This window comes from Urocitellus parryii, assembly GCF_045843805.1.
Source record: "Urocitellus parryii isolate mUroPar1 chromosome 13 unlocalized genomic scaffold, mUroPar1.hap1 SUPER_13_unloc_11, whole genome shotgun sequence".
Lineage (NCBI taxonomy): Eukaryota > Metazoa > Chordata > Mammalia > Rodentia > Sciuridae > Urocitellus > Urocitellus parryii.
Window position 1 is genome coordinate 944659 of NW_027551763.1, and position 21856 is coordinate 966514.

The window sequence follows — 21856 nt, forward strand, 5'->3', positions numbered from 1 at the left end:
CCTTGAGCAGCCACACCAGCCCCAGGGATGTGCTCATGGTGGTCGTGGACTCCCGGATGTTAGTGAAGGACTTGGCCAGGCTCAGTCTCCGTGGAGTGCATGGCGTGGCCACTTGTGTGGACTTCAAGTGGCTAGTGCTGCCACAAGCTGGGGTCGGGGCCGAGTTAAGGCTGAAAGGAAAAGATGACAGGTTACCTATCAGAAATGCCCGTGAGCACCAGGGGAAGGGTCAGTGGTCATTCCATAGGGTTGGACATGGGACATAATAGGAGGACTCCCTGCAATGGGAGCCCCAGACACCTCTGTCCACATCTGTTTCTTCCCCTCACCCATGGAGGCTTGGGAATCCCTTAAGTAGGGCCCTGGTGTGAGTGGATGGAAGATGCATGTGATTCTCTTTGCTCTCCTCTGATGGATGGTATAACTGTTCCCTTTGCAGACCAAGAAACAGCTCCAAGTTTAGGTGGCTTCTTAGTCACACCTGGGTATTAAGTGGATAACCCAGATTTAAAGTCTGAGTAACCCCAATGCTCTCAGATGGGGAAAGAAGTTCATTGGCAAAGAGGCCTTCCTCCCCCACCAAATCCACTCAAATTCCAGTGTTCCCTCCAAATCCCTACTTCTCCCTCAGGCAAGACACTAACCAGAACCATGGGATACAATGGCTTATTTTAGAAATGGCAAAAATGGCCCCAGGGGTGGGCCAAGGCCAGGTGGCAAGCACCTCAGCCTCCTGACCATGAGGACAGAGCTCCCTCCTCTGCACCTTGTTGCCCCTCACCACCTTCACAGGCTGTACAAACCCATTTTGATGAGTGGAGTTATGGGGTCAGTGGAAGGAAGCCATGCCCTGTATTATGGGACCTTCATTTACAGAGTTTCCCAGCTTCAGGCTCCCGAGTGACTAAAGGAAAGCTGAAAGATCATTCCTTCACTCAGTGTCATGCTGAGGAACCCTAGGGGCCCAGCAGACAAAGAAGTCTACAGGAGGGGAAGCAGGGGGAAAGGCTTCTGGGTCTGCTTATGAAAACAAGGAAGACTGATTTTTAACAGCTGCTCCAGTGATTGGGGGGAGGGGGGTCAAATAGGCACTAGCCCTGCCCTGTTTCTGAATGAGCAGCCAAGGACAAAGGAGTACCTCCTTCCAAAGGTCTCCTGGGACCTGCCCTCTGATTTGGCAGGGGCAGGTCAGGTGAGTGTCCACAGCCTGGCCAGGGGAGGCCCAAATACCATGGGCAGAGCACCAAGCACATAAAGGGAAGGTAGGGCACCCCTTCTGGAGCAGGTCCCTGGAGTGACCAAAGGGGCCCTTCCTGGGAAACAGTTCAACTGGAAATACAGGCTGGAAACCCCACGTGGCTCCACACTCAGGTGACCTCCCCACTGGCCAATCAGCAAGGGCATTGACCACAGAACAGGGCTATCTCCCACAAGCTAAGGTGGGAGTAAGCTGGCCGATCAGGAGTACTCTGAGAAATGTGAGATTAGAAACCACAGCATATTCCTGTGGTTGAAAATATGGATTTTGTAAAGGCACAGGGAGAATTTTACAAATGTTGATGTATCATTAAGATAGGGTAAAAAAGAAATTCTAGACTTAAAACCTTGTGTGACCATCCTCAGGGAAATTTAATTGTGTTTCTGGCTACCTTTCTTTCCAACTCTGGTAAGAAAGCCCTTCCATACTCCTGACTTCCTATGGTTTTCCTGGTCTGGGACACAGCTGGGTGGTCTTCCAGATGAAGATCCACTTGGGTGCAGTCTGCATTCTGAGGCTGTAGTTAGAAAGGGCATCTAGTTGCCCTGCACCAGCCTTCATTGGGGAGCTGAGTTCTGTGGCTTTAAAGACAGCCTCTTCCAAACACAGAGCCACAGGATGGGAAAACCAGGTTCTTCTGGGCCAGAGGGGAGATGGAGAAGACAGAACTAAAATTTAGAGATCCACAGGATGAGACCTTCAGGTTATGCCTGTATTAGTGCTGGCACTCGACTTACTGGGGCAGTTTAGAGGGTTAGGGGTGTGGACGGTCAAGGCTCTGTTAGCCAGGCACAACCACAGAGACACATACAAGCCTCAGTCCCCGGGTTAGTGGCGGCCACGCGTGCACACACAGCTCTTTCCATGTGACCTGCCAGGGCAGGCACTACTGGCCGTGTGCTCACCCCCTGCCTCGCCCGTGGGCTCAGACTCTCTACCCTACATCTCCTCTCAGCTCAGCAGGGCACAGGGCTGCTTTGTGGTCCTCCTCACATGACCTGCGGAGAATTATTCATAGTTGAAGGTGCTCCTGGGATGGCTGCTCCCTCTAAGCTGGCCCTTCTCACCACTCTCCCTTTCAGCCTTACCTTCCATAAGCCTCAGAATCTTGCTTGACTGCACCACAGAGGGAACGGCTGAGGGGGGCATTCTGTTATGTTGGGGAGACCACTTTCGCTTTCACTGGAAGGTGTGGAGGGAAGTTGTGCAGCTGATCAAGCCAAACAGAGCAACCCACGACATACAAGACCTCTTTCCAGATGCTGCACTAGAAGGAATTGACTAGGCTGGGCTCTGGCTTGGTCTTGGAGTTTTATCATTCGGGTCATTATAGTCTGGCTGTGGTGCATGGTTCCTGGGGCCTGTTCCAGAGGTACAAGGGCTTCCACAGAGCTCCGTAACTCCACCATGAAACTACAACAACACCATGCTCTACTGGCAAGCTCTGGGGCAAACATCCAGCAGATTTGGCTGCAGGTCTGTTGGATTTCAATTGTTCGCCTGTTCGGGAAGGGCCTGAGAGTAATTCCAGGGCCAAGAAAAGGGCAATGAAAGGTGGGTTGAGGTTTCTCCATCTGTGCTGCATCTAAATCAACAGGAGCTTCAATTCAAAAGCAAAGATCTGACTCAGCACAGATGACTATAAATGCTCCTAAAATGCTCAAGCTGGCTAGAGTTGGCTTTTGAATGCACTCCTTGGCCTCACTTTGCTCCATATTAAGCCTTGCAGGAAAGGGAGTGCCCGGGTTCACCCCACCTCTGCCCACCAGGGGCCAGGGACCCTTACCTTGGTGTGACCCGCGTGAGCTCGTCTGAAGGATGCAGGATGCGACAGGTGGTGAAGGTGAAGGTGGAGTTGGTCTGTGACATGCACTTCCCAGGGTGGTGCGCTAAATCGGGGAACAAAACATATTCCTTGCATCCAAGTATACCATGGTAAAAACAAAACTCCAGCACAGCCCTGAGCAGATGCAAGAAGTGATGAGCTACCTTGTTAACTGGATCTGGGTGAGGAAGGTGGTCCCTCAAAAAACGACCACATTTTTGAGCACTGGTCTGCAGAACATCGGACCCCAGCTTCCGGCCCAATCCAGACAGGGTTCCTCATCATATTCCTGGGCCAGTAGTGGATCCAGTTCCAGGGAGAGGTGCTAATGGGTCTTGGGGGTAAATTTGGTTTTCCTCCACAGAGGTCAGGATCTGCTTTCTTCTTTTGTTGCTTTACATGGGCAAACAGGTGCCAAAACTCGGCCCAGGGGAGGGGATGTTGCGGGCAGGGAGAGGCACTTGGCACCTGGCAGTTAGGCAAGGCTTGTGCTGCTCCCTTTTCTGCTCACACAAAATGGGGCGCGGGAAGCTTGCTCCACTACTGTCCACCTGTGATTGACATGGTGGGAGGTGGCGATCTCAGCAGCCTCAACAGCAACCTGGCAAGAGTTCCAGAGATCAGGGCCCTCTGGGGTGCCCCAGCTCCAGGACAGTGTCTGACACACAGTGGTGCAAGTGGCATCACTGCTTCCTCCTTGACACCTCCTTCTAGCTCCTTTCTTGCCATTTCTAGGATGTCTGATTTCAAGTGAAGTCGAGAGAGCAACAAGGGATCCTCAATTTATTTTCTTTTAATGTTCTAACAGGTGGTTGTTGAGGCGGCTGAAGATTGTGGTCTGGAGCAAAGTAAAATCACAGGTATTAAGACCATGCATCAGAAAGCTGGTGAAGGAACAAGTAGTCATGAGATATCATGATTGTAGAGGTCATCCTCATTCATAACTCAAGCATTAGGGGAAAAAAAGAAAAAAAGAAAAAAAAAGAGGCTGCACCAAAAAGCATGCACAATGATGTCCTGGGATGATCCCCAGACCCTCCCCACCCACCTGTGCCCCTGCAGCAGCTCAGCCCCCCAGAGACCTCCTGGGAGAAAACGGATTAGGATCTCAGAGGCCATGAGGAGTCAAAGGCCAGGAAGATTCCAAAGGCTGTGAACTAGAAACTTCTAGCTCCTTATGGGACGTTTTCTCTCGGGTTTGACAAAAAAAAAAAAAAAAAAGAAAAAGGCAAACAAAACATAACTGATGGGTGCCCCAAACCCTACAGATCCACACACAGCTGACTGTGTCTTAAAAGAAAACCAGGAACCAGATGAAACAAACAACAAATGATAACCAAAAAAAAAAAAAAAATGGAGGCACATACATTGAAGGAAGTGAGGGCAAAGCCAAAGCACAAAAATGGTGAGCGGGGCTAGAGGAGCAAGGCAAGACTGCTATGCCCCAACTGTGGTCTGGTGGGGCTCTGTGTGTCAAAGGAGGCTCCCATGGCCCCTGATAGGGCAAGCAGCCTCACAGCCACTGGGAGCTCCAGGCAAATGGGAGGGGGGGGGGGAACCATTTAAAATAGCCTTTATGAATCTTTGTTCCTCAAGCAATAAATGAAATGTTTCAGGAACTCAGATAACCCAGAAATTGCTGCAAGCCAAACAAAAATGGACGAAGCTATGAAGAGAAGGCAACCGAACAATCACGATTCTCTTGCTGCAATAAGGTCTAGAAACAGAAGCAACAGAAGGCCTGGAAAAGCCATCCCAAATATCAGGGATGATGGGTTATTCAGGAAGGAGAGGGGGGAAAAGCAGTCAACAGGTAGAATTAAGACAAAACAGTTGAAAGAGAGAGAACATTAAAAAAAAATCAAATAACAGGGAGCCTACATCCTGGGAACAAATCTTTACTCCACACACTTCAGATAGAGCCCTAATAACCAGAATATACAAAGAACTCAAAAATTAGACAATAAGATAACAAATAACCCAATCAATAAATGGGCCAAGGACCTGAACAGACACTTCTCAGAGGAGGACATACAATCAATCAACAAGTACATGAAAAAATGCTCACCATCGCTAGCAGTCAGAGAAATGCAAATCAAAACTACCCTAAGATACCATCTCACCCCAGTAAGACTGGCAGCCATTAGGAAGTCAAACAACAATAAGTGCTGGAGAGGATGCCGGGAAAAAGGCACTCTTGTTCATTGCTGGTGGGACTGCAAATTGGTGCAGCCAATCTGGAAAGCAGTATGGAGATTTCTCGGAAAACTGGGAATGGAACCACCATTTGACCCAGCTATTCCCCTTCTCGGTCTATTCCCTAAAGCCCTAAAAAGAGCATGCTACAGGGACACTGCTACATCGATGTTCATAGCAGCTCAATTCACGATAGCAAGACTGTGGAACCAGCCTAGATGCCCTTCAATAGATGAACGGATAAAAAAATGTGGCATTTATATACTATGGAGTATTATTCTGCATTAAAAAATGACAAAATCATAGAATTTGGAGGGAAATGGATGGCATTAGAGCAGATTATGCTAAGTGAAGCTAGTCAATCTTTAAAAAACAAATACCAAATGACTCCTTTGATATAAGGGGAGTAAACAAGGACAGGGTAGGGACGAAAAGCTTGAGAAGAAGATTTACATTAAACAGGGATGAGAGGTGGGAGGGAAAGGGAGTGAGAAGGGAAATTGCATGGAAATGGAAGGCGATCCTCAGGGTTATACAAAATATCATATAAGAGGAAAGGAGGGGTAAGACAAGTTAATACAAATGGAAGAAATGATTTACAGTAGAAGGGGTAGAGAGAGAAAAGGGGAGGGGAGGGGAGGGGAGGGGGGATAGTAGAGAATAGGACAGACAACAGAATACATCAGAATCTAGAAAGGCAATATGTCAATCAATGGAAGGGAAACTGATGTGATACAGCAATCTGTATACGGGGTAAAAGCGGGAGTTCATAATCCACTTGAATCAAACCGTGTAATATGATGTATTAAGAACTATGTAATGTTATGAACGACCAATAAAAAAAAAATCAAATAAGGCAAGGCTGAATTTAACATTAGCAATATACCCCCATCAAAACACATGGACAGAAGATCAAATGAAAAGGTCACAAATGCACACTTTCTCCTCCACCCCATTAAGTATTAGATCTTTGATCACAACAGGTAGTGTAAGAAGGATGTTTTAGAGATACAGTTGCATCAACAGAAGCAAAACCCATCTTAAACAAATGGGTTTTGGGGATAAGAAAAGGCTGCTAAGAATTCAAAAGTCACCACTCCCCACCCAGAGCAATGGATATCTTTAGAAGACCAAGGAAGATCAATGAGGGTCAAAAGTGCCAAAGCGGGAGATTCGGCCCCTCCAAAATACCACTGGGATGCCTGGATGCGGGAGCTCTCCCGTGTCACCATGGATGGCCAGGCCGCTGCTGCACCTCCCTTCCTTGGGATGACACAACACAGAGACAGTGAGTCACCTGGGGATGGGCTTGCCAGAGCTCCTCGTGCTTGCCACAGAGAAGCAAAGGGATGCTTGTGACAGCCCTGGGTGCAGGAAGACAGGAGATTCCCAAACCAAGAGACACGTAAAACCTTCTACTTGGCAGATAGCAGGGGCTCAAGGTGAGGGTTCACTCCAGAAGTCACCAAGATTATTTCACACACCAAAGCCCCTGCCCCTCTAAGGTTCTTTTCAGAAAATGGTAATGTGGGTTCATCTCATGCTGCTCACTTTGGGGACACGAACGACAGGACTTCTTAGAATTAATGCTTTCTCTACTTACATTCTTCCTCTCTTTCAACCTGACCAGAAGGTTCCTGGGTGCTACCGTGGATGGGGGAGGTATTACACTTGATCTCAGTCAAAAGGCTGAGAAGCGATTAATGTGCAGGGATTAAAATGCATTAATTTACATTTTCCAATAAAGAGCCCAGACTTTTCTTATATTCAATTGCTATTCCTCTCCCTGAATTCTGATGCTGATATAGAATTTGGTAAGTTTTAAACTCAGTTAATCCTCAATTATTCAAACTCTTCTACGCTGGCAAACTGTAGGTAGTTAGCTTGCAGGTTTTTTCTTCTGAAAACACATCACACATAAGCACACGTCTTTGGCGAGCAGCAGGTTCATACACTGAGGGCTTTCTATGGCTGAAAGTCACCCTTCTCTCCTGTTCTCTGATGCAACCCTGGTGCGTTTTCTGCCTGGAGTGGTCCACTTGGCAAGTGGTGCTGACTGCCCATGCTCCATGATGCCTGGTCCTGACTGGAGAACTGAGTAACTGGGATTCTTTGGCTGCCACCAGTGGTAGTAACACAGCAGTGGAGTTGCCATATAAATCTGGATGGTTGCTGCCTTGTGGAGCAATCAGGCCTCCTGAAGACTCAGGCTAGAAAGCCCACTGCCTCTCTACAGCCCAAAACAGAGGAGAGGAACACACACAAGGCTGGGGATGGTCTGGTGGGCCCAGAATCTCCACAACGGCTGAAGGACGACTCCATCTGTTTGCCCACAAAACACATTGACTCATGCATTTTAATCAGTCCCAGTGGCGCTCCCCTCCCATCCTCTGGGAAGGGCAAATTTGAAACGTGCTAGGTTCAACAAAAGTTTTTTGCTCTCTAAAAGCCATCACAGAATCTAGTCCTTCAAAGAGCCCTGCATGAGACACAGAGCTATGGAAGAGAGCAACATTCACTGAGTGTGTCTCTAGGGAGATGCAGCACACACCCAGCTGCTTCAAGAGAGGTCTTTGAGATGCAGAAATACTGGCCATGCCATGCACCCAAACCATTTATTTAAAGGCACATAAATAATTTCTAAAAATACCTGTGGTGCAAATTTCTTTTCAAATGCATCTCAAAATCTTGGAAACAGGGACCCTGTCTTTGTGGTGGATGGAGGCCTTCTATTTTCTCTCCCCCCACTCTTCATGGAAAGGACCAACTTGTGTGAAATGAAGGAAAGGATCTTGAGGTTTTTTCCATTTCTTAACCTGACCATGTAGTGTTGAAGCTGCTGTCAGGACTTGGGTCTTTGTAATTTCTATAAATTCATAACCAACATACGCATACACTCCTCCCTGCACCGGTTATTCCAGTAGCTGCCACATTAAGGGTGGCACCCAGGGGCCAGGCTTTTCTATCCAAGCAAAAACAAAGCTACTGTCAGTAAAAGCCACTGTCAACCCAACTTAAAGGCACGGCTTGAACTAAGCCCTAAGAATATCAGTACATCTTTTTAAAATGCTTGGCTTGTAATGACTTTGAATTTTGCTTAAGGGGAAGAGGAGGGGAGAAGAAGGGTATCTCCCTGCCTGTCAGCTACATGAGAAATAGCTCCCTTTCCATTAACCTCTCCCCCAACAAAAAAGGCAAAGCAATGCCTTAGAATTTCTGCCTAAAAGACTAAAATGCCAGGGCATAGAAAAATGCTTTAAAGATTTTCCTGTCACTTCATTATATAACTCTGCCTATGAATTTTTCTGGGGGGAAAAAAGTTCCATGATGAATTCATACACAAAATGCTCCATAAACTCTCATGTGCCCAACAATCCATCATTAATACCAATATGGTAAGAGCGATCAATGTGGTTTCAACTGCATTTCCCTTGGAGTGGGGGATATTATGAAGAGTAGGTTCAGATAAAGTGGCTCATCACTTTAAAAAAATAAGATAAAAAGTGACTTTAAACTAAAAAGTACTATACAACTCTATAATGATGCTTTTTAAGCCCTTGCGCTGCAGGCCTCACATGGGCCAGGTAACTCTTCTCTGCTTCTCATACATTTCTTGGACACAGCCCTGATCTGGTCCTGTAACTCAGAGGAAACTCCAGGGCCCCTGCTGGTCAGGCACATGGAGATTTTAAACCTCATCAGCATAGAATCTTTTTCTAGTTTCTGTACAACTTATTCTTGGTTTCTACAAAATTAAAAGTCTAGTCATCCTACTACACCAAGCTGTCTACTGTCTTTCATCTAAAAAGTATGTGATTTAAGAGGTGAACAATTTCACAGCACTGTGCAGAGGGCCAGAAAATCTCTCAAGTGCCCCTGGGGTATCATCTAGAGAAGAGATTTTTTTTTTTAGATTGCTGTTAAAAGGGCAAGTACAAAAATCTCCATGGATCCTTTGGATGTCAACAAGCTGACCTGCATGCCCTCTATCTTTTTGTCCTTCACTCTGTGGCTGACACCAATAAGCAGGGGAGCTTGCCTGGCTGAGCTGTCTGGAGACCTTTCCTGCTAGCGTCTTCAAAGCCAGTCCATGAGGGCACTCCTCTCTCCTACTGAACCCTGACAGGCGAGTGCTATCACAAAGGCCCCTCCATGTGAGAAGAGTCAAGAGCTGATGCCCACCAGTCAGCACCCATGTGGGAGCCTCTAGACTCTGGAGGGACCTCCTGTGGTTCTCCCAGGTAAGGACACCATAAAGAAACTGCTTTCAGCAAGTGTGCTGTGCTCTGGAAGTTCTAAGCAGGGCTGGCTCTATGCTGTTGCTTTTCGATTCTCCTTCTTCATTATTCGACTTCGAGGCTGCAGTTGGTTTGAGCCGCTCTGGCTTCCCATACATGTTGATGCAAGAGCACAGGGGCTTCCTCTGCATGTCCTGATGTGGGTGGGTGTGGGCAGACTGCAGTAGAGACAGGCTGGATCAAAAAGCGCTTCCTCCCACAAGACACTGGGAAGGAACGTCCCTACACCAAAAACATCTGAAGGCCTGTCAACCAGTGTACCAGCCTTTTCTGTCTGGTTCTTCTGAGTCCCTGGGCCACCTTTCCTTCACGAGCTTCTCTGGACCCACTTCTGTGGACATGAGTGAGACTGACTGAAATTAAGACAGGATACAAGCTGATGAAGGTGTACTGCAACTGGCCCCTGCCCTGTGATAAAGCTATAGGAACACATGGGTGCCAGAACTTTCTGTCTGGCTCCTTTCCACCAGGACCTATTCTGTTCCCTTTCCCCACACTCTGTAACTGCTCCTGAATGGAATTTGGACCTATGCATAAAACAAAGATGTGACGAAAGCTGATTCTTGGCTCTCACCTCTGGTGGCCAGGTGATGGAGACTTAGGCAAATTTTCAAGGCCTGTTTTGACCAAGTGTGACCGCCTTCCAATACCAACTTCAGGATCTCAGCCCCAGTTATGACATATCTGTACTGCAGGGTCACTCACTACCAGATCAGATGCCCCGGTCTGCATGATTCCAGATATTTCCCCCAGGTAAAATGGGCTCCATGTGTATAAATGCTGAATAGACTGACCTGCAACATCTTCTGTGGGCATAGCTTTAATCTCACACTTTCTTCACCTTTAAGGATCAAGGCATCCAAGATAATTCACCTGAATGGTCCATCTGGCCAGCCAACTACTGACTTAACTGTGTGAACTTAACTCTTAATCGTCTGCCACATAGAGGCTCTTCCCTACACATAAAAATCTAAAATACAGAACACTCTCAGGACAAGATATGGACTGTTTCTAATCAAGTGCATTTCCTATGTGAATCAGAACAAAAAACATGTCACTGAAATAAAGTAAAACTATAATCTAAATATTGTTTAAAACAATCCATTTTAATCATCTAAATTATTTACAATACAATAACATGGATCCTTTTAAAGACATTGGATTTTAAAAAATCACCAAGTGATACTTCAAATAACACATTAAAATATATTAATAAACATTTTTCAGTGCTCAAAACTCCCCCCACCCCTGACATTGGACAGCAGGCTCTAGACAAAAGTGCCTAAAATACACGTCTTCCCAGTTTGCCCATCACACCAGTTGTTAAGGTAAAAGGTTAATCAACTTGTTTTCAAAATTTCTCCCTACGAAATCTTCCTGGACAAAATGGCGAATCCCAGGACTGTGGCTAAGTGTGGATGATGGACCAAAGCAGAGACCAGACCAGCTGGATACAAATCCCCAAACAGAGGATGCCCCAATCTTTCCACGGAGGCTCATCTGTCTGCCTGTGACTCACTGGTTGTATACAGAGAGCCACCTGGAGCCTCGAGGACGATTTATGTACAGAGTAAAATGCTTTCCACATTCCAAACATCAAAATGGTTCTGTCATTCCCAACAGAGAAAAAAAGAGCCAAATCAGAGTACATCCTTCACCCTCTGATGAGCTTTTAGAGATGATTCTTATCAGGAAAACAAGCTCAAAAGAACTCTAGGTCATTCAAACAATGAGACCATCCCTAAATTACTTTCAGCAACCCAGATAATTCCTTTTTGAATTCACATATCTTGAGCCTGACCCTTCTACAGTTTCAACTGTAACTATGCCTGTCTCACCTCAAATAACGTTGCTGGGGTGGATTTGCTGCAGGTTTCAGTAAGGAGGGCCTAGGAAGAACGGTCACTGCTTATGGTGACTTTTTAGTCCTCATGACTAGTTTCCTGGGTCCTTTCCACCAGGAGCTGCTCCCTTCCTTTTTACGTAAGCCAGTGCTTATGGTTGGGACTTTAGTCCCATCACCAGTTCCCTCTCTCCCTTGGTCCTCCAAGACAAGTTGTTTGTCAACATGATAGCTTCTGTTCAACTTCTCAAAGATGCACCCAGTGGAGGTCCTTGAACTTCCTGGATTCACCTTCTACCTGTAAAGCTGTGGGGAGGGCACTGCCTACCCTTTCAGCACAAGTCACTCAGATACTGTTCTTCAAGGACACCTGCCTGGCAGATGGCCACTAGGACAGGGGTAGGATGGCTAACACAGCCAGTTGCCCTTTGTTGACTGTGTAGATACTACATAGATAAGCATCTTCATTTTTGCACAAACAATCCGGTAACTTAATTGCTTAAAAAAATCAAACCATAAATAAATCTAAATGCTAAACAATTGTCAACTTTACCTATGACTCCTTGGAAGTTGACAACAAAGGAAAAAGAAAAGTCAGGCCCAAATCAAGTTTCTTGACCACAGCTGTCAGAAATTAGCCAGGGGATGGGAGATACCACCAAGAACCTTGGTTCCTTCCTGCCTTGTGTTTTTGTGGGGAGTGTTGGAGTCTCTGCAGATGAAAATTGTGAATCACAAATATGAATGTCCTTCCTTCAAAGGTGGTGACTCAGAAATGTTACAAGGATGACAGCACTGGGTCAATTCATCTTTTTCAGGGTCTGTCCCCTTATCACACAGAGCTTTGCAGCATGTGGATCTGGGAGATCCAGGAAGAGTAAAGGGTAACTATCTGGGGCATATGGTGACCACAGACCCATGGTCCCAGGGCCCTGAGTAGAAAGCTTCCCATTCTAGGAGCAACTGGGATGTGGGTCATTTTACAAACTCAGTCTCACCTTCGGAGACTGAGGTAGGGGAGTAGGGAGGCAAGATCAGCTCAATGTCTTTTCTAAATTCATCTGGAGTCCTCTGGAAGAACTTAATGACTTTCTGTTAGGGTTTATTTGGTTAAGCACTTTGAAAAATTCCACTTTGAACATGTGTAAGCTAGAAAGAAAATGACATATATGCTTTCATTGAAGTAATTAAAGTCAATAGGCTGGTCTATCAAGTGTTGTCTGGATCCTGAAGGTTTTCTGGGCTTCTCTCTCTCTCAGTGCAACCCACAGGAAACAGATTTGTCATGTGCTTTCAGAATGACCCAGAACTCATAATTCCCCTAGCACTGCTCAGGTCAGCCCCGATCAGTAGGGAAATCACTCTAGAATCTGCCCCTCAGACATGGAGCGACACCGATAACAGGAAGAAGGTTCCTGATGTTCTTGGGGAGCCAATAACCCACTTCTTTTTAGCAGCCTCTCCTGCTCCCATTTAAAAATCCCTGCACCTCCAAGATGGGCAGGGGTACGCCCATTTGTTAGAAAAAGGAGACAAGAGACTCTGTATTAAAAAACAGAACGGCACAATGGGAATGCTTTAATTGTCACCCACACAGACGAGCGGAAGCTACAGACAAAGAGCCACTACAGATGATGCCCGGAACAGAAGTGAGAATGGCCCAGAACTCTGCCTCTGGTAAAGGTGCCAGGTTTACAGGACTTATTGTGGTGCCCTCACCAGACCCCTCCTCCTCCTCCTCCTCCTCCTCGTCCTCCGTGGCTGCTGGCATCTCCTGCATCTCCTCTGGGGAAGCCAGAGGACGGCTCGGGTAACTTCTGCTGCCAGAGACAGTCACGTGTGCTCGGGACCCCTCACCTGAGGTCTCTGGGTGCTGAACTGGCGTGGAGGTAGCTAGGCCCGGGAGAGAAATGTGGTCACCTGTGTCATCTTCAAAGTTGTTAAGGCAGTACACTTCATCCAGGTCAACATACAGTGTCCGGAAGCCCTTGGTGACCACACCGGGTCGGGGGTCCAGGATGCCCCCAAGGTGAGGCTGGGCCAGCTGCTGCCAGTGGTGAAGGGTGGCAGAACCTTGCAGGAAAAAAAAGAGAGAGAGAGAGAGAAGGAGGGGGTAAGGGGGAGATTTAGGATGGACTCTAAGATGCTGTGGCAAGGATAACAGCACTGGGACAATTCCTCTTTTTCAGGGTCTGTCCCCTTATCACACAGAGCTTTGCAACATGTGGATCTGGGAGATCCAGGAAGAGTAATGATGCTTAGTGTGAACCCAGGGTAGGGCCTAGCCTGCTCTGGGACTGCAGAAGGCATATCATTATTGCTGCCTTAACCCTTCCTGCTGTGAAATAGTCACTAATCCCCACCACACCCGGAGGGGGCACCAATTTAAGCAATCAACCTTTTATTTGGGAGGGGGGTACTAGGGATTGAGCCCACGGCATCACACATGTCAGACTATAGCTCTATCACGGAGCAACACTCCCAGCTTCTTAATTTTTATTTTAAAACAGGGTCTTGCTAAGTTGCCCAGGCTGACCTCAAACTTGCAAACCTCCTTCAGCCTCCTGAGTAGCTGGTATTATAGGTGTGCACCACCATGCTGGGCTCAAACAATTTTTTAAGTATAATGTTACACTGTATGTCAAGGAGGTTTGGTGATGCTCTTTATTTTAATCAACCAATGCCAACGCCCCAAACCAACATAGCATCATTTTACAAATACAAGAGGGAAAAAACATGGGGCTGGGGGTGCATATATACCAATTTCGTGCCAAATACAGACCGCTGGGAACAAGGAAGGCTGAGACTATACAAAATCCACCCCGGGAGACACACAAAGAAAAGCAAAAGGAAATTAAAGCACACGGAGGTAAGTGATAGTCTGATTGTCACCTCCTTTACTTGGGTTTTCTGCATTCTGCCAGCAACCTTGAAAGGCTGCAGGGTTAGGGAGGGGGAACTGGGTGGAGAGAGGTGTGATTTAAGAACATGGTAAGTCTGCACAGAGGTCTAAAGCCGAGCAGCCAATTTCTTCAGTGACACCAGATCCTGGGACTCAGATGTCATTGTGGAAGGTCTGTAATAACACCGGAGTGTGTCTTTGAGGACTTCAAGGTGTCCCAGGTGCGGTACAAAGATAAGTGTTCCAAGTCCAAGCATGCTTGGGAAACCTAGGTTCAGAGGTGTGTTTGGGGAAGAACATCTCAGAACATCTCACCACCTGCTCTGGTGGCCTGAGTTTCTGCCCAGCCTATTTGATAGAACAAGCCTTTTCTCCCCTTGAAACACTTAGTCATGCCTCACATGAAACCAGCGCTCTGGGGACAGCCTGGGAGACTGGGAGTTCAGGATCTACTATATAAGGACAGGAGTCACCCAAACACAGCCACACAAATAAATACCCAATGCTCAAGACAGAGGTGTTTAGAGAGGCATTGAAAGTGCTCTTAGATACCCACCTCAAGATCTGCCCCAGCCTTATATGTGCACAGGTAGGAAGGCAACCCACTTATCCTGCATCTACTGACTATAAATTAAAAAATATTCTACGTGCAAAAAAGGAAAAAGATAACACAGAGGTGAGCATAACAAAAGAAGTTATATCCCAGACCTGTCAGAACATCTAAAGCAATTGTTGTCAACTGGGGACAATTCTGCCTGCCCCCCTAGGGATCAGTTGCCCAAGTCTGGAGACATTTTTGGTTTTCACAACTGTGAAGGGAGAGAAGGATGCTTATGACACTTCGTGGGCAGAGGTCAGAGATGGTGCTGAACATCCTAAACTGCACAGGACAGTTCCACCACAAAGAATGATCCAGTCCCAAATGTCACCAGCGATGAGACTGAGAAGCCCTGTTCTGGAGCTGTGGTTCTTAATGTTCAGATCTCCTGAGAATCTGAAGGAGGCCACAGACTCTAAAGGGAGTTCATGTGCCAGCAACGCTACGCAGATATGGTCAGGGGTTCAGGGGGATCCCAAGTGCCCAGTGCTACAGCATCTGTTTTATAAAGCTACCTTGTATCGAGACACATCTGCACGCCTGTCTCAGTGTTTTGACATGCATCATATCAACTAAATGGTTTTACATATGAGTCCATTAATTCACTCCTCAAAACCACCCTAGGCAGCAAGAATTATCACTCACTCACACATGCCAGGTGGAAAATGGAGCATTCCTGAAGTTTGATGATTTTTCAAAATCAATTAGTTATGGCAGAGCCAGGATTCAGTGACAAAGGCCAGGTTCTTACACTGCCCCCTCCCTAATGTACAGGTCTGAGAACAAGCCAGGGCATCAGTGTTCTGGCCAGGAAGCCGGGCAAGGTGAGCAGCAGTGACTGGCTCCCAGCTGCATTAAAAAGTCAACAGCAAAATTCCCAGGTGGGTGTCTAGGTCCCAGCAGGAGACCCACACGTTCCTGTGGGGGCCAGGGGCTTCTCTGCCACTATTGGGACTCCCATTTATACTATCCAAGGGCCCACTGGCTGTGCCGGCACATTTCCTAGCAATAAAACAGTACCAGGGAGAAGACTTAAGCCACTGTCATGTCTAACTTGGGACTGCACCCTAGGGTCTTAAATGATGACAAGAAATTCCCAGTACAACATGTCCATGTCTCCTCGACCTGTGGAAGGGAGGCCAAGAGACTCTGGAAAGTGAAGAACAGTGGAAAGGAAGTGTCAGCTTTCCTCATTCTTCCTAAAAGGAGCTCAGGATGCTTAAAATCCACTGGGAAAGGACCCAGGGAAGCTGGAGGACTAAGCCCTAGAAAGAGTCCCATAGGCTTGGATCTTCCACCTGTTTCACAGGTTACCCCTCACCCACCCACCCATGGATGGGGCTCTAGAAATGAGGCTACAGTGGGTCTTTTGTTTGGATTTAAGGAGGCTACAGAAATGCATGGAATTAATCCATTCCCTGAAACCACATAGCCTAAGAAACTCCGTACAATTTCCCCTGAAATATGCTGAATGGTGTATCATACTTCAATTTTTACCCCCCCGCCTTGGGCATCCCCTACTCACATAAGAATAGTCGACCTTTACTGACCACTTAAGTGTCAAACACTCTTCTGAGAGGTCTATGTCTATAACTTGTTTAGTTTTCACGATAACCCTGTCATCTCTATTTTACAGACAAGGACACTGAGCACAGGGAAGTAAAAGTAACTTCCAGAAGGCACACAGGTGGCAAGCAGCTCATCCAGGCCTGAGACAGGGAACGTGTCCATTCTCTTAATCATGTAGAAGGCCTTTCAGCAATGAGGCAGCCTCATATATGTAAAGCCTCAGGAGTCTAGAAAATAATGTCCCTGAATGGGCTTGCCAGTCCCCACGCAGGCATTTTATATGCTGCACAAGTGACTCCTGGTGAAAGCCATCTCCAGCCCAACTGTTCAATTTCAGTTATGCCAGGCTGTGGGGCTCAGGAACCCTTTACCCCTTGCTAGTTTTCAGGCTCCAGAAGGGTTTGCTGAACCTAGCACCTGTGCAGAACACCTCCTACCTCCCAGACCTGCCACATCCCCAGCCAGAACAAACACCTAGGAATTCTATCCATCTCCTGGCTGCCTGAAGTCTTTCATGTGATACAAGGAGGCATGAAAATTAAAGAGTAAACATGAATCACATATTCAGAGCTGATCCCAGGTTGCCAATTTCCTAGGCCTCTTTTTTTCCAGTTCACTACCTTGCCTAGCTTCCTTTACAGAGCAGGAGAAGCACTGTGCTATTAGCTAATATCACCTAGGACCTAGGACCTGCTTACTCTTCTCACCCTCATGATTATAGGCTGGGGAAAGAGGCAAACTTTGAGTTCCTGGTTGGCACCAAAACCAAAGAGTTTTCTACAGAACAAGGGTGTGGAGAGCAGGGAAAACATAATTATGGTCACAGCCCCCTTCCCTCTGTCTGCTTTCTTCCACACCCCACTGTTTTATCTGAAAATTTTTCCTCTAAAGAGAAGAAAACCAAATCTACTATGTCAGAGGAGCATTGGGGCTTAAAAGTCAAAATAAAACCTGCAGGATAACACACAGCTTAGAAGTGTATGCTTTCCCTCATTACATAGTAAGTTGTTTCTTTGGAAGTATCGCCTCAGTTATAATGAATCAGAAAGAAGAACAAAACAGAGGGAAGAAATACCACCTTCCTCAGTCTTTTTAACACTGATTTATCCCTCTTTCCAGTTGGAATATTTTGTTTGTTCTTTTACCTGCTTAAAACTCATAAGATGCAGACCTAAGAGTGCTAGGCTAGCATTCTTAAACATCTAGCTCAGCTATTTCGGTTGACACAATAAGCAGATGGCAAGATTAATCAAATGGGTAAGAAATGGTCTGTCTGCTAAGATCCCACCTAGCACTCTCCAAGGGCTTCAGCCTAGATGCCTTCACCTAGGCTGGTAGATGGAGATCAAGGGAATCCTGTCAGGTTCTCATCTGGGTCAATGGAAAAGGATAATGTAGGAACATGATCCCAGTACAATGCTGGTCCAGGTCTCAACACTGATACCTGGGCCCTTGAGACCTGAGATGTTGGAACTAGAGTAAATTTGAGGTGCCTAAGTTTTAATAAATATCTGTTGGGTGCTAGGCACAATACAAAACACACTGCATTAACTCTTCACCACAATCTATTTAAGGAGTATAAGCCTATTTCACAAATAAGGAAAACAGCTAAATAGATGGGTTAACTTATCAAATACTATAGTTACAGGGTACAGAAGCTAAGCTTCAGGCAGACTTCTATGTCACATCCCCCCTTATCAAATTAAACACAGTAACACAACAATTATAGAAGGAGTAATAAAATATTGCTTGTATTTTAAACAGCTAAGAAATCAGAGAACTACAAAATGGAGCCCAAAGGATCTTTATCATGAGGATGAGTTACAGGGTGTAGTGATAAGACATGACTTTTTAATGGTAGTAATTTAGCTTCTTTGGAACAGGGTGCTACAAATGAAATTTATCTTGCATATCAAGTGGGATTTTCTCTTATTCTATTAACTTATCACAAAAATATTTCTAAGTCAGAGGTTAGAAGAAATAAAGATGAATTGGTCAAAATAAATTTTTAAAAATCTCATTCTGCAATATACTTGGGAAATTAATCCAAAAAACATATTCTTAGATGATCCAATGAAACACAGTAAAATAAAGAAAGGAAAGGATAGAGATGATAACATCCAATGATCTTTGAGAGACAAAGGAAGGAAAAGAAAAGAAAGGCAGAAAGGAAAATTGCAGAAATGGAAGATTTTATTGAAAGGAAAACAGACATAATTGAAAATCAGAAAACAATTGCCAAGCTTACAACTGAATAAATAATTTAAAAAAAAAGAATGAGCCATCCCTTTTCTGAAATCTAGAAAGGCCTTAAATTATACAATTAAAAATTACCATGGAGACAAAAAACAGCCCATTTTCTTCCCTCCTTTGGAAAATAAAGGATTTTGTCATGTCTTGAATCTTTAACAAGCACAACCTAATCTTACAGCCTGCATTTTCAACAGGGAAAAAACAGATGTCTTTGAGGTGAGAAAAATTATTCTCCTTTTAGGCACAGAATATATATTTTTATATTTGACATATATCTACATATAGATTATATATGGAGTACATAAATGATATTTCTGTGATATTAAAATTGCATGGTGTGTGCAATTATGTAAAAGTGTCTAAAAATGGTTCTTAAAGAGGTAATAAATGTTGAGAAGTATTGACTCACAGAAATTTTGGCTTTGCATCAGAAATATAATGCAGAATTCTAAAACACCTTCTCAAAGTCTCTGTGGGTTTCCACACTAAAGGAGTGAAAAATGAAAACTACAAATATGGTGGCTCTTGGCAGGTAGCAGTAGGCACAGGGAAAATGTTTTATAATACCCAAAGCAAAAAATGAAAAAAGGAGAAAGAAAACAAAAGCTGAGTTTTTCCATGAGTCTAATGAACCAGGAAGCCCTGACACCAAAAAGTGAACTGCCCCTGCAAAAGGGTGGCTTAAACTAGAGAGCTACAAAGCTCACTGGCCTACACAGCTACCCTTTCCTGGTCACCAAACTGCAGACTCTAGGAGTCTTGCTCAGAACACTGCATCTGTAGAAAGCCATACTCTTTGTATGACGATCAAATCAGAACACATGAGCCCACAGATCATTTTCACGTGATTATTGAAAAAAGAAAAAAGAAAAAAAAATTATGGTAGTTGCTTGGCACTACTCCTTGATGGCAAAATGTCTAACAAGTGAAAGTGTGAGCTCCCTATATTCCTCAGGCATGGCTAATGATTTTCGGGGTCTGTCGGCAGTGCCACTGCCTCTCCAAAAGGTCTCATATCTAAGGCACTAAGGCAAAAGCAAGAGAATTAGAAGGCTACTGTGTGCATCTCCCTGGAGTTACTTCGGTGGCCGGGGTATGCACTGCCAAACCCACTGAGACAGCAACAAGGCCAGGTTATGGGCCACCCTCAGAGGAACTCGAACCAGCAGCGTGGGTGGCTGTCACGAAGAAAAAGGAGTAGGTGTGGCAGCGGTGGCCACGCCTACTGTGGTGGATGAGGGACCACAGGGAGTCGCTCAGGAGGACAGAGAGGGGCCGTGGCCCCTTGGGATCACCTTCCAGCGGCTTGACGATCTGCAGCTTCTCGGACAGGTAGGAGCGGCTGCTGAAGGACATGCCCGAGAAGCCAGTGAACTCGGAGCAGCGCGAGTGCGTGCCAAGCGACATGATGCTCTCGGTGGGCGTGAGGGAGCCGCTGCGCAGCTCGCCCTTCTCCGCCAGCTCCCGTAGCTTCCTCTCCTGCTCCTCCTGGAAGAACCTCCGCTCTGACAGGTAGTTCTCCCGGCGGAGGGACAGCCTCCACAGGGCCTTCTCCAGGTCATGGGAGCCGGGCGTGCCTGGTGTGCCTGGCTTCTTGCTCCGCTCCTCGTTCCTGCAAGAAGAAATGCCATGAGGGTGCAGTGGGGCAGCCGGCAGGACTGTTGAGGTGGGACAGACCCAGAGGACAGCTCCAGGGCGGGCAGCTTGGCTCTGCACGCAGGACTAAGGAAACCAAGGCCAGCGGCTGAAATGGAGGCAAGAATGGAGAAACAAATGCCTGTCGCCAAGAACTACTTCACTCTGTGGGTGTGAATTAGTGTTTTTTTCAGAAGGGCCATGGCACTAGGGTAGAATGAAAACTGAAGTAAAATTCACCCCCTAGTAGCATCTCCCTCCTGAGCCTGCAGGAAGAAACCTTCCATAGGCTGCAGTTCCTCGCTACCAGAAGGGCAGCCACTAGTTCAAGAGCGGCTTCTCTTTCCTCTTGAATTAAAGGAGCTGAATTTTAACTCTAAAGGAAATCAGCTCTGATCAAGGAGCTTCTCATCTGTCTTACTCTGTTGGTCCAGAAGAATCAGTTTTGATAAATAAGAGGACAAGGGTGTAGAAAGTAGGCAGTGCAGGGTTGGGGGAAGGATCTGCAGAGCTTCAGGCCAGGGAGGAACTGACCACTGCACAAAGTGCCCAACCTACAGACCCACAACATGGCAGACATTTGCTAGGTGACTGGGATGCCTGCACCCCACCTCCACAACAAACAAGACAGAGAGCCTGAGTCCTAAGCATTTTCAACATTCAACTACAAAGGGGTTCACAAAACAAATGTCAGTGATGATTAATGGAAAAACATATTTATCAATCCTCTTCTTCAACAGAAAAGCATCAACTTGTTACACCTCTTTCAACTGGGTAAAATATCAGTCTCAAGGATAAGGATGAGCTTGGTGGGTTTGTGGAATGTATTTGGAGAAGTACAGGTCTAATTTTCTAGGAAATTCTTATCAAGCTCCCTCTGATGACTAATGAGCCTGTGGTTCAACCCATACTACCTCTCTTCTCTCCAAAACAGACACAGAAAACTCCCAGCTCACTCACCCCAGATCTGCTGCTTCAGTTTCCAAGATAATGCTGTTGGTCTTGTTATCAAGGACAACATTGCCAACATCACTGCCATAGAAGCTGGACCGGGGGGTGCTGACACAGCTGGACAGGAGGGAGTTCATGGCTGAGGACTGGTTGGAGCTAGGGATGTTCATGGGAGAAGGGGTCAGTGACCTCTGCTTGACAACCTGGTTGATGTTTCTCACAGTCTCAAAGACACGCTTCTGGTGAATGCAGAGAACACACAACATCCATGAGTAAGCAAGTTAGATCTCCCACAAAAGACCAGCAGATGGCCCACAAAGACACCTGGCCCTCAAGAAACCCCTGAGCAGCCTACTATATCCTGTGCTTTCAACATCCTTTTTAGGGTGTTGGGTGCCTCCTTCATAAAGTGAAACCAGAAGACTCAACACTCACTGATTCCAAGACTGTAATGCACAGTTGAATACTAAAGGTGATACTAGCAAAGGTGACATTGCTTTTCATGTCCCGAAAGCTTGACCTACAAGT

General features: G+C 46.2%; 1 protein-coding gene across 1 annotated transcript in view; it reads right to left on the reverse strand.

The window, feature by feature from the left end:
• Positions 1-21856, reverse strand: part of LOC144251333 (trafficking kinesin-binding protein 1-like) — a 46385-nt gene that overhangs the window by 628 nt on the left and 23901 nt on the right. Inside the window, 5 exon segments of the mRNA XM_077794334.1 lie at positions 1-170; positions 3045-3147; positions 13278-13493; positions 20038-20354; positions 21338-21574. Of these exon segments, the coding sequence (XP_077650460.1) occupies positions 1-170; positions 3045-3147; positions 13278-13493; positions 20038-20354; positions 21338-21574 (1043 nt within the window).